Raw genomic sequence first — 14,174 nt, 5'->3', positions numbered from 1 at the left:
AAATATAATATTTTATAAATATAATATTTTATAAGGCAGTGAAAATGCCACCTGGCAGCAGAGAGGAGGAGAAGATGGGCAGAAATGGCTTACAACCTTGCGCTATGTGCACGGGAGAAATAATAAATGGAATTTATTGAGTTCAGATCATTGTTTCTCAAGCTCTCCAAGTACCTCCAGGTTAGAGACCTGGAGGGAAGTGAGTCCTCATATCCACTATGTGGGACAGGAAGCTTGAGGCAGCAGAAAAGAGATGGGAATTCACACCTATAGAGGGTCTAGGCAATGCCAGGCTCTGGGCTAACTACTTTAAATGCATTATCTCCTTGAATCCTGATAATGGTCCTATGTCTTAAGTGGTACCTTCCAAATTTTTAAATGTGGAAATCACCCTGAAAGACATTGCAAAACTTTTCTAAGTTCTCCTGGTCCGTCTGTCTCACTCAGAAAGATTAGATCACTAAACCACTCAAGTCACATTTCCTTCTGAATACTTAAAACACAGTCATTTTTCTTTATTTTTACTTATTACTTATGTATTCATCTTATTCAAAAATATTAAGGTGATTTACAAAATTACTATAATAAAGTGAGATTTGCCTTGAAAGTAGAGAAACTAAAGGAAAAATGAGGCTATAAAAATAAAATGAGATTAGACATAGAAATGTGTGCTGTTGGATTCTATAGAGTTATTAAATGTGGACCTCAGTCCTGACATTCCTGGCACCTAACCCACAGTGAAAAATTGATAATTTTTATCTATCTCAATTGTTTAGGAAGCAAAGTTCTTTTAAGCAGTGAATTGAGGGGGGAAAAAAAACATGGTTTCTCCTGAGGGTGCCAGTAAGTATACACTGTTTATTAATATTTTTCTTCTGACAAATAACAAATTTCATGTATTTTTTGATTGGCTTATATATAACTGCAATTGGTACTGTTTGGCACATCTTGTGCACTTTAAATTTTTTTGTGAGTCATTGCTACAGGTTTATCGTGACTAGATCCAGACTAATCAGGAAAACATCAAAAATGTTTGCGTTGAACTGAAGGATTATCACTCATTGTTTTACTCATGGGGTTTTTAATTTACAGTTAATCCTGTTGTTTAATTTACAATTAATCCTGTTATCTTCAGAGAGATGCTGAGGTTCTGGTTCTGCCACTTGCTGGGTATATGATCTAGATAGTTACTTAGCCTCTGTGGGTTTCAGTTTCATCATCTGCAATTTGGGGATGATAATAGTACTGATGTCATTAGAATTAAGTTTAGGATTAATTCAATCATTAAACTGTAAGTGCTTAGTACAACGCCTGGCTCCAGTTAATTCACTATAGTTCCCTCCACAATAATGATCAATATTTAGAACATATAGATATCTAGTTGTGCCTAAATTATCTGGCAAGCATAAGAACCCTTGAAAATCCAAGATGAACCTTTTCCTTCCTCTATGATATGCATGCAGAGAGGTAGAAAACTGCAATCTTCACAAGTGATTGAGTTAGTTCAACTCTTAGTATGAGTTTTTATAAGAGTGCTTTTAGAAAAGTATCCTTAATCTTTTCAGATAATGTACTGTCTCGGGAATTTGCAGAGAAACACCTTATCTGTTTTAAAAATTCAAACTGGCTGTAATTAACATGAGTAAAAACTTTCAAAATAACATCTTTTCTTTTGTACCTCTAGACAGATAGTTTTAGCTCAGATTTTTTGATTTTCTGATATCCATTCTCCCCACTGTAAACCCCAGCTCTGCACAACCAATCACATGTAGGAAGCAAATTGTTTGCTCATATTCCAACAATTCAAACTGAAAGATTCCTTTACACTTCAACATTAGCCTACCTGTGCTTCCAGTGGAAGACATGAGTTGTTCCATGAAATAGCATACCGGGTTGGTCATACTACTTTGGTTATAAGAATCATAGACTCAAGTTTTAACTACAAATAATTAACAGGTAATTTCTGTAAGCATAATTTGCATAATGGAGAATTAAGACTAAACTGCTCTGCATATTATACGGAAACCCAAGGAAAGCTGAATTCCATTTAACAGATGGAGCAATGACCAGTAGAGTCAAGCTTCACAGAACCATGGACAAGAAGCTTTCATAGTTGAAGGCAGTCAGGGGAGTGCAGCACACAGCCATATAGATGGGATCCTCACTCAAGAACTCCAGCAATACCATGACTCTGCTACTCCCACCATTCCTGCTCTCCCTTCCAGGTAGCCTTTTTCTTCTTTCACTGACAACTGCTTCATTCCCCTTCCATGCTGTTTATTTCCTGGCTTCTGATTATACCTCATTTATTCTTTTATTCTTAATTCTTATATTCATGTATTCTTAATTTTTTTAAAATATTTTATTTATTTATTTGTCAGAGAGAGCAAGCACAAGCAGGGGGAATGGCAGGCAGAGGGGGAAGCAGGCTCTTCATTGAGCAAGGAGTCAGATGACGGACTTGACCCCAGGACCCTGGGATATGACCTGAGCCAAAGGCAGACACTTAACCAAGTGAGTCCCCCAGGCATCCCTGATGTATTCTTAATGTGAGATCACTTACTATACATATCTCCAAACCTGTAACCTTTCAGTGTCCATTCTCCTTGTCCACTGTCTCATTCTCTGGATTTCTCAGTCTAAACCAAAGAGCAAACCAAGTTTTTCTCATTAGGTTATCTCGACAAGGGACTATGAGGGAAAGAATTGAATTCCAGAATGACTTGTGATGTGGCAGACACAGTGATTAACCAATTGAAGACCAATGTTTAATTTTGTACTTATCTCTTTTCCAACTAAATCTTTGGGTCTTCAACTTTGCTTAGTGCCTGACATATATTGAGTATTCAATATGTATTTGTTCAATTTAAATGAGAATGTTAGTGAAAAATGATAAAAGTAAATAGAGCAGGAAATAAAAAATGGAATAAAAGTCTTTCAGCTAAGAGAAAAAATTAAGCATTTGCCCTATCTTTCCTGTCCTTATTCTATTTCAGAGTAATCAAGTAAGTAAGCCTAGTCAATAAAGGGAAGCTCTTCATTACAGAAAAAATTCTAACTAACAAATATTGAAGGAATAATATTATAGAACCACAATTTTGCAGTCCCTATCGGAATAAATGGTTTTGAACTGATTATAAATAAACAAAAGCATCAGAGGAGAAGTCAACAGAGAATTCTAGAGTGGAGGGATCAGGCTGCAAGCACGAACTCATCTTAGCCTCACCACAGGGGAAACAGCCAGACTTAATGTGACCCTCGACATGATGGAGTAGGAAGTACACAGAATTATCTGTTCAGTATCTTGAAGAAGATCACTAAAAGGAACCTGAAAGACCTTCTAAAGCTAATATTCAAATATGGGGAGTATCATAAATGGAGGAACAAGTTAAATATAAAAAAAATTAGTGATCCAGAAAGCACAACATTCTAAAGGGCAATGAATATGGCCTCCATAAGAAGTCTGTGGCATGGATAAAAGAAAAGTGAAGGGAGCTGAGATAGAATAAAAGAGAGTTGGGCTACATAGTTGCCAAATGTAGGATGTGAGCCTTATTTGGACCCTGATTAAAACAAACGTAAAAAGGCATTTTTAAGGAAAAACAGCAGTATTTAACTGTGGAACAGAAAACACAATACCATGGCATTACCAGTGATGTTATTAATTGTGATATGCAAGAAAATAGTCATCAGATTTAGACATGAATAATGAAGTATGTAGGGATGAAATGATATGATGTCTGAGTTTTGCTCAAGATAACTCAGCAAAGAAAAAAAAAGCTCAAAGTATATATGAGGAAAATATGACAAAATCTTGGTAATTGTTGAATGTGAGTGATGGATATAAGGCTGCATTATACTGACGCTCTACTTTTTAGAATGATGAACAGTTTTGTAAGACATTTTAAATTTTAGTGTTTACAGGGTTTTTTTTTTTTTTTTTTTTTTTTTTTTGAGGGATGCCTGGGTGGCTCAGTCAGTTAAGCAGCTGCCTTTGGCTCAGGTCATGATGCCAGGGTCCCAGGACTGAGTCTGGCATCGGGCTCCTTGATCAGCATGGAGCCTGCCTCTCCCTCTGCCTGCCATTTCCCCTGCTTGTGCTCCCTCTCTCTGTTGGACCAATAAATAAATAAATAAATAAATAACATCTTAAAAAGAAGTCACTTCACTAAAAAGACAATTTAAAAAATTAAATTTTTTTTTTACTATAGTTACACACGTTACACACACATAGTTACTATATGTAACACACAATGTTACAGTAATTTTAGGCATACAACACAGTGATTCAACATCTCTATATGTTATACTATGTTTACAAGTGTCCTGTAAACTACCACCTGTCACCATACAATGCTATTAAAATATTGTTGACTATATTCTCTTTGCTGAGCCTTTTATTCCCATGACTTTTTCATTCTGAAACTAGAAGCTTATGCTTCCTGCTCCCTTCAGCAATTTGGCCTATTTCCATCACCCTCCTATGCAGCAAACACCAGTTTATTCTCTGTATTTATATCTGACTCTGCTTTTTGTTTCTTCTTCTTTTTTAGATTCTTCTTATGCTTGGAATTGAATGTTATTTGTTTTCCTTAGTCTGCCTTACTTCACTTAACATAATACCCACAAGGTTCATTCACATTGTTGCAAATGGAAGCCACAGTTTAAACAAATCAACAGCTTTAATACTTTGAACAGCATTAGCTCCAAAATAGAAAGAACAAGATAGAAGTCCCTGTTTAAAGTATCTTAAATCCAATCTCCTCAAGCTGCAAATAAAATATTCTGGGTTTTTTGTTTGTTTGTTTGTTTGTTTTTTAACGATTTGGACATAATGCTCTGGTTCATCCCACAGTCTTGAGAACATAAAAGCAGCATACTTTATCATTGCAAATCAAATAGATCTTTGAAAACTGGTCCGTTTCCTACTCAACACATTGGTCCTGATCTATACTCTTAATTCAGAGAGAAAAAGTGAAACTTTACTATATGTATCTTTTGAAGGAAGCTAAAAGAAATTACAGACAGTAATAACATACAAATGCACAGGATCACACAAAACATATTTTGGCTTATGTTTTGGCGAGCATTACAAAAATAAAATGATGTAAAGTCACAGTAATTTAATGGATATTTGAAAAGAAATAGTATTTCTTACTTTCAAGTACATATAGCAAACTTCTCCCTACTTTGTGTATCTATTGGATGCCAAATCTATAGGACTTTGACATCTATGTACGCAGTTGCCTGGTTCTTATAATTCATGGAAGTCACAGATAGCCAATCTCTACATATCAAAATATAATTCACTACGTAGTTCCTTTTTTTTCTATCTACTTCCTTAAATTGATCATTTCTCCTGAATTTACTAACTCAATTAATGATGCCTCCATAAATCCAGCGTCATCATGGTCTCTACACTCTCTATATTCCACTCAAGGCAATTAGTCAAAATATCCCATTTTTCCTTAATATTTACCAAATCTGATCCTACATTTCCATTATCTCATATAAAGCCTTCATATCTCCTCACTGGATCACTGCTGTAGCTACTTACCAGTTCTTCCCTCACAAAAGAAGGAATGTAAAAAGAAGAAACAAATTTACTTTAAAACCAAAAACAATATAGAAATTTAATAAAACCAAAATATTTTTCCAGAGACTAAGAAAATTCATAACTGTCTAGCCAGTAAAAAAAGAAAGAAGATACAAAATAGCAATATTAAGAATGAGAGTGGGAAATGACTTTTGATCTGGTAGACATTTAAAAGATAGTAAAAAATGTCATGAGTAAGCATATGATTGCAAATTTGACCACTCAGAGTAAATGTAAAAATTCCCTGAAATACACAAACTCCAATGCCCCATCAAGAACAAGTATGTTTGGGGCGCCTGGGTGGCTCAGTGGGTTAAAGCCTCTGCCTTCGGCTCGGGTCATGATCCCAGGGTCCTGGGATCGAGCCCCGCATCGGGATCTCTGCTCCACGGGGAATCTGCTTCCTCCTCTCTCTCTGCCTGCCTCTCTGCCTACTTGTGATCTCTGTCAAATAAATAAATAAAATATTAAAAAAAAAAAAAAGAACAAGTATGTTTGTGAGGGACCGAGATGGCAGCGGGAGAGGCTCCTGAACTTTCCTTTACCCATGGATGGACTGAATGTACTACTACACATGGAGCAGTTCCCTCTCAGGGAAACTGGGAAGTATCTTAGTGACTACTATACATCAGGTGAATGAGAAAAAAGCCCTATCAAATGGGTAGGAAAGGCTGAGACATAGTTTTGCCATAAATTCTACCCATGACACAACACCATACAGTCAAGAGGAAATCCCCAACTCCCAACTTCTCCTTGAGGAGCAAAGAGTTTGGACTGCACACCTAGTTCTCCAGTTTTCAAGACCACCACCTGAGGGAGGGCCCTCAAAACACCTAGTTCTAAAAGCTAGCTGGGGCTTGAATCCTCAAGACTCACAGGATGATAGCAGATAAAGAAGTTGTTAATAGGCTTGTGAGCACTCCCTATGGGAATCTCCTCGAGGCTCAGCCCAGACAGAGCAGGCAAAATGCCTGTCTGCCTATCTTCTGGAAAGTATTTGACTGCATACTTTACAAGCCTGAGGATCTGGTTTCTAATTTAGCATGTGTATAGGAGCTGGCTAAAATCCTTCCCAGAGCTCGGTGGAACTGGTGGGCACTTCTCACATGTTATCCCTCTGGATTGCTCCAACAACAAAACCAAATTACAAGTACCTCCCTGAAAGGAGGCTGTCTGCACATCTGGTGCCCCAACTTATGGCTTCTGAGGGATGGGTCCCCACATCACCTATATCTGACAGCCAGTGGGTCTTGCATTCACAAGTCCCACAGGACTATAGCAAACAAAGCAGCAGCTTTTCAACACATACAGGAGCACCCCCTCCCCCACCCCTTGGGCCCAGTGCAGAAGGAATAGGCAAAAATGTCCATTTTCCAAGTTTCTCCCTGGAAGGGGGCTTAACTACATATTTTTCCAGTGGTTGCCTCAGGGACTGGCTTCTAATTAGCCTGCATCTACATGCTGACTGCTATCCCCATTCCCCTTTGGGGACACTGACAAGTGTTGACAAACGCTCAACTATGGGAGACTAAAAATAAATAAATAAATAAATAAATAAACCTGTGGCCTGGATAATCATAAATGCTTGAAAGACAACCTGGAACTCAGGCTGGGGTGACTGATGAGACCCATTCTGTCAAGACTGGGAGAGATGGCTGTTTTTTCTAAAGTGCAGAAACCAAAACAGTCAAGGAAAATGAAGAAACAGGGGACTATGTAACAAACAAACAAAAACCAAGTTACATCCCCAGGTGTAACTGATTTTAGTGAAACAGATTTACCCAAAGTGATTTACCCAACTGAGATCTCAAAATAATGGTTGTAAAGATGCTCACTAAGGTCATGAGATCATTGCATGAACAAAGTGAGAACTTCAACAAAGAGAAAAAATAAAAGACAAAGAGAGAATCTTAAAAGTAGGAAGAGGAAAACAACTTGCTATTCACAGGAGATTCCCATAGGCGATCAGTGGACTTTCAGAGGAAACTGCAGCCCGGGAGGGAATGAGATGATACATTCAAAAGGCTGAAAGGAAAAAAAATAACTGCCAACCAAGAATACTCTAGTTGGCAAAATCGTTCTTCAGAAATGAAAGAGGTAAAGAGTTTTCCAGATAAACAAAGCCGAAGAATTTCATCATCACTAAACTGATAGATATATGGATCAATAAATCAATGGAACAAAAAATACAGAATTACTCTCACAAGTATAGCCAACTGATTTTTTGCAAAGTTGCCAAATTAATTCAGTGGAGAAAGGATAATTCTTTTAACAAATGGAATTAAAAAGATAAGCACAAAAAAGAAAATCCCAAAGAATCTTAAACTCTATAACTTGAAATGAATTATAGATCTCAATGTAAGACATCTAGAAGAAAACTGTGATATTAAAAGTTGGCTTGTGGGTGTTGCAAATATTTCTTAAATAAGACACAAAAAGCTCAAATTATAAATTAATAAATTGGACTACTCCATCAAAAATTTTAAAAAGTTCTTCAAAAGATACTAGTAAGACAATGGAAAAAAGTCACAAACTAGGAAAAAACAATGCAACATTTTATCTGACAACAGTACCTTATTTGGTGTATATAAAGAACAATTATAACTCAATAATAAAATGATAAACACCCAATTTGGAAATGGTAAAAAGCTTTTGAACAGATACTTCACCAAAGATACATAGATTGCAATAAAATATGAGATGACGGTCAACATCAGTATTTAGGAAAATGCAAATTAAAACCACAGTAAGATGCCACTATACACCTATCTGAATGACTAAAAAAAATCCTAACCATATTAAGTTTTGGCAATGTACAACCACTTTGGAAAGAAGTTCAGCTATTTTAAGAATACAAATCATGTACCTACCATGTGACCCAAAAGAAAAGAAAGAATATGTCTATGCAGAAACTTGTAAACAAATATTCATAGCAACCTAACCTAGGGGCAAAAAAACAACAAATTTTGACCCTAATCCTAAAAGACGAATGGAGGTACATTTTGGGGTATATCTTATAGTGGAATATTACTCAGAAATAAAAAGTGACAAAGTATTGCTACACACAACAACCTGTTTGAATCTCAAAATAGTTGTGACGAGGGAAAGAAGTAGACCAAAAAAATGTACATATGATTCTTTTACATAAAAGGGTAAAATTTCTAAACTAATTTATAGTATCAGAAGTCAGCCTAGTGGTTGCCTGGAGTGAGTTACAAAAGGCATATGGAAACTTATTAGGGTGTTAGATATATTAATTATCTTGATTGTGGTGAGGGTTTTGTGACTAGATACATATGCCAAAACTAATCAAATCATATGAATCAAATGTGCTGTTTTACTGTATTAAATTATACTTCAATAAATGTTAACAAGGGAGAGAGAGAACCACACCTATCTGAAAATAATTAATGGTTTTCAATTTCAATAAAATAGTGAAATTTCTATGAGCATCTAGAAAGCTACTTAATAAATTTTAAAAATGTGAATAAATATTGCTCAAATACTCTAGTGTACCTATTTTTTCTTTTTTTGATAATTTTATTTTTTTCAGTGTTCTGAGATTTGTTATTTATGTACCTATTAATAATGAAGTAGGAACAGAAAGAAGAGATGTTAACTACATATAAGGTTTACTTTAATTTCTTTATTCATTCAACCAATATAATGCATGGATATATACTAATATTAAAAAAAAACTCTTTTCTCAAGTGTCTGTTCTATAATTATTATAAATTGTCAAAATTTGAATAAGTCTTTAAAATAGCCTCAGAATCTGAGCAAATAAGATCATGAAACATAGATTCCAAATACCAGAAAGACATTCAAGTTTTTTTTAGGGCTAGGTTTTCACAGGAAAAAAAAGTGACTCTAAATTCTGACATTAAATTAAAAACAAAAATAAAAAGCAAAATAAAGATATCCCTTTCTTGTCTCATTGCCTCTTTTTATACTTAGTAGACTTAACTTAGGTCAGAATTTAAATTTTTGCCATAACTGAATGTATTTCCTCCACTTCTTTTAATATAGTTCCAAAAAGTCAAATAAAATCTTTGTATATATTTCATAGTATATGATTAAAAATAATTCTGGGAAACTCTGATTCCATGATTTTATGATATATCTTTTACTAGTCACACCTGGATTTCTAGTATTTGGTAAATGTAAAGAATTTCTCTGATTAGAAGTAAAATCTTTTTCACATAACTTTTAATTAGCATTTCTGAGAAGATATCTATTTTCATTCAATAGTCATTTACCAAATGGCCTATACCAGATCAAGGGCATAAAACATGTATTGATCTCCCTATCTTCAGGAAATCTACCCTGTCTCAAAGAAGGTCCAAAGAATGAAGGAGAAAACATATCTGTTCCATAAAGCTGTCCAAGATGAGCGGATGACATGCCATATATTAAAAGAGAAAGGCATCTGGGTGGCTCAGTCAGTTAAGCATCCAAGTCTTAATTTCAGCTCAGTTTGTGATCTCAGGGTCATAGGATTGTGCCCCCAGTGCAGCTCTGCACACTCAGCACAGAGTCTGCTTGAGATTTTCTCTCCCTCTCCTATTGCCCCTCCCCATATTCATGCTCCTTCTCTCCTCCCCTACATACATATATGCATACATTAAATACTTTAAAAAAATAAAAAAGAAAAGAGAAGATACAGTCCTAAGCTATCAGAAGAAAGTAAAACCACAGAGGGTCATCAGGAGGTCTTGAGGCAGAAAAGGTGAGTGTAACAGGGCAAGGGAAAAGAACGTATAAAGGCAAACCTAATGACGTTATCATGGTTGCATATCAAAAAGGATCAGTTTCTTCACAGTTAGGAACTGGGGGCAGGTGAAAATCGACAGTTATGGAACAAGCAACGGAGGAAAATTGGGAGACTTACATTTATTCCTTCTGTCACTGAAATTTCAGTTGAATTCAACATAAGCTGTTTGAAACTGTTTTGACCATTATAGAGAAACAATAAAACAAGTTCTCTACAAGAAGTCTGAATCTACTGCATGCTCTACTTCATGGTTTGTCTATTGCTATCCTTGCTGCCCAGAGCATTCCAGGTATTACCAGTAAGTGAGGATACCCTCTCCATTAATCACATTGCAAGTGCCTAGTTTTGTAGACTCAGCTGTTATTTTGCTTCTGCTATATAGCCATCGACATGTAGGCATATGATAAATCCTAAACAGGCAACGCTGAGGTTGGACTGGACCTTTGATATTATCTAGTAATATATGAGGAAACTGAGACTCACAGTAATTAGATAATTTGTCCAAGTTCTCATAGCCAGTGCATTTTGATAAATTAATAATTTTAGACTCTTCTAGAATCTGTTATTCTAGAATAGCCATGAATTTCAAGTCATCTGCTTGTCTCTCTGCTCATAATTTGCAAATTCTATGCAGGGGGTCATAGGCTTAACATTGGTACTTGAGAAAATGGACTTCATTCTGTTACACACTGCAATACATCCATGGTACACAACTGCTTTGAAAGCAGGTGTTCTTTTGACAAATCTTTATTATTACAAAGTCACATTGAAATATGTTTACTACCAACTTTTCAACATTTTAGTTCTAGGGGAAGTGCAATGGGATAGTTTTGTGGGTTTTGTTGTTGTTGCTGTTGTTCTTTTTGAGACAGGGAGGTAATTAAGTAAGGAACAAATGAAGAAACTTTTCTACATCAAATAAAAATAAATTTGGGGAACTATTTGTCTCTATATCCAAAGAATCTCACTCTATGGGGCTTGAACTAAAAATTCATAGTATCACCAAATTGATATTTACTGCTAAACATACAAAAATCCTGCTTTATATAGCTTAATTTTGGAAAACAAACTTTTCCAATGAGAGTATAAATCATGAGTACAAACCATCTTCACATATTTTATGTTTTCATAACTTTAGTGAAATTAAATCCATTCATTTCCAAGACAATGTACTTACTGATTTAGGACAGGTGTGTACGCAGTTTTATCCTCATCAATAATAGTGACCATCAGTGTAATCAGTTGGGGCCAAAAATCCAAATTCTTGGTGGTCGGTCCTTGATCTTCCCGAGGAATGTCCTGTTTCTTACTCTGCTCACAAGGTCACACAACATGTAAAAGAAAAGAGTAAATGATATGACCTTAGTTTTTCACTGTCAAATGGAAGGATTAGAAAAAAAGTGGCTCTGGAAAAATTCTTAGGTTATGTGAGCCAAAACTATTAAATTCAGGTTTCCCATAGGATAAAGTCACAATAGCCAGGCCAGGCTTGCATTTCTACATCTTTGGTTTTGAATTGGAGGTTGTGCTTTCTAAATTGCAGTTCATTATTATTGTAAAAATCATCCCTTTAAAGTGGCTTCTTCCAAGGAGAGGGTTTGAATTCTGTGTGTACAAAGGTGTGTGTATGTGTGTGTGTGTGTGTGTGTGTGTGTATAATTTATCCTTTCTAAATATTTTGTCCACAGTCACATTGGTGGTAAGTGTGCAGAACTCAGGGCTGCCTGGTAACAAAGCCAGTACCATTAAATTCTACAGTATATAAGTGTTCTCTGAATGGCATGGACCACTCTACTTCCACCTACAAATGCACCTAGTCAACCAAAAGTTACGTATCTTTCTTGTGTGTGTGTGTGTGCATATTTAAATCATATTTGAATCCTTGATTTATCATGCTTACTGAATTCTCCAGCTCTCACCTCTGAGAGAGTTATCCAGGATGATCTAAGTTTATAATGAGATGAACAGAGTACAGTAACAATCTTGTATGTTTCACATATCGACATCATACTCAACACAGACAATTGTTTTCTTTGGTGGGTAATCTTCTTAGAGAACTTCTTTTACATTTACTTACATTACTTACAATTTACTTAAAATTACATTACTTACATTTACATTTACTTACTTAAATAATGAGGCAAAACAGATGAAGGCAGAGCCAACTTTTACTCAAGTATACAAATAAGTAAGAAACAGGTGGCTCCCCCCACCCCCCCAATTATATTTGCCAAATGATTTACAAGCTTATAGGTCCAGGGTATCTGAAAACTTCAATTTGTGGCTCAGGAAATTCATGGGTTTTCTGGTAGAAAAGGTGGATTAGATTTTTTGGGGCCCAAACTATTGCCATTTCCAATTATGTCTCATCCAAAGATCAGCTACCCTCTGCTGAAAGGCTGAATGCATATCTTGTAACTGCTGCCTCAGACACATAACCCGACCTGAGTGAGTCAGCACCACATTATTGCTCTCACTTAAGCTAAGATATTAGCCCTCTGTTGAATCCACTTACTAGTAAAGACCTCCATACACTATAATGTACCTTTAGGAAAATACAATGTATCTTTAGGGACATGTATTTTCCTAAGGTGCTTCTAAGTGCTGCTGACTTACATTTATGCTCAAAATGCAACAGATATTAAATGTTGGAGAGCTACATTAGTCCAAAAATCAGTGGCTGGCACAAATTACTTCAGACTGCCAGAATGAACTGTAAGTACTCTCCAAAGGTTCTTAAGAATGTGGTCCTGGAGAACCACTTGAAACTTCTTGGCAGGCTTCCTCTTTCAATTCCTAAGGTACCTCAAGGCACATTGGAAGACCCTCAAGAAGAAAATCAGGTGGCAATACAGGCTTGCAAATATTCAGCTTTGCCTACTTTCAAGTTATAGTTTCTTTTTAAATTTATCTTTCTTTGATGAGTAAAATTTTATTATTATCACAATAATGTAATTATTTACTCATTAGATTAAGTTCAATAGAGTTCTTCCTCTATGAATTTAAAAATCGAGAGAACCTGGTAGATTATAAAGGTTGTAAATAAAATTAGTTCTGATGGCCACAGCATTTGTTTCTCAAAGGCATCTGACCTTGATTAATACTGTCATTAATCGTCCTGATATGTGTACAGCCAAACTATATGTCTAGGTTATTTCAAGTAATATGATTAAATGAAAGCAAATGACTCTAGATGACATGTCTAACATCACAATCACTTATTGTCATTCTGCAAAGAGTAACAAAGAAAGAAGGAGAGAATAAAGTAGTTGCATATGTATGAATTTCAAAATCCCTCAGCTGTCACAAATCCTACTTTCCTTATACTTTTTTATGACATTAGAGGATTACAGATGGTACAGTTTTTTCATCAAATTCTGTATGTTGCCCCAGAATAAACCAAACTGGATGTTGAATCATTGAGTTTTTACATATCCCATAACATTAAAATAAATCAAGCTATCCCTAATTTAATAGTGCACTTTAACAGCCTGCATGTTTAAAAGGATGGGATGCAATCCTGTATGTTGAAATATTTACCAGATTTCTTAAAGATTAATTTTTTCCTAAGCAACACTTTATTAATATCCTAGAGGTCTATCAGGGCATTTGATCTTATGGTCAGAAAATATAAGACAATGGTAACAGAAATTTAGGAAGCTAGTAATAAGTGCATTAGTATTTACTGAAACCCTTAAAAATTAATATTTATCATAAGAAAAATGTATCTTATATATTTATACTCCATATAATATATAATGATAAACCCATTAAAGCCAAGGAAAAAAATGGGAATATAGTTAG

General features: G+C 35.4%; 1 protein-coding gene across 2 annotated transcripts in view; it reads right to left on the bottom strand.

Moving 5' to 3' along the window:
- LOC111153260 (unc-13 homolog C) overlaps window positions 1-14,174 on the bottom strand; it is a 574,799-nt gene that overhangs the window by 199,792 nt on the left and 360,833 nt on the right. For both annotated transcript variants that reach the window (XM_022512170.1, XM_022512169.1), the window contains one exon: window positions 11,548-11,681. In XM_022512170.1, the coding sequence (XP_022367878.1) occupies window positions 11,548-11,681 (134 nt within the window). The remainder of the gene's footprint in view (window positions 1-11,547; window positions 11,682-14,174) is intronic.

Source organism: Enhydra lutris, unplaced genomic scaffold (genome assembly GCF_002288905.1).
Source record: "Enhydra lutris kenyoni isolate GAN:26980312 unplaced genomic scaffold, ASM228890v2 scaffoldscaffold31, whole genome shotgun sequence".
Lineage (NCBI taxonomy): Eukaryota > Metazoa > Chordata > Mammalia > Carnivora > Mustelidae > Enhydra > Enhydra lutris.
The sequence above is the reverse complement of the archived record's forward strand: the minus strand, read 5'-3'. Positions and strand labels throughout refer to the sequence as shown.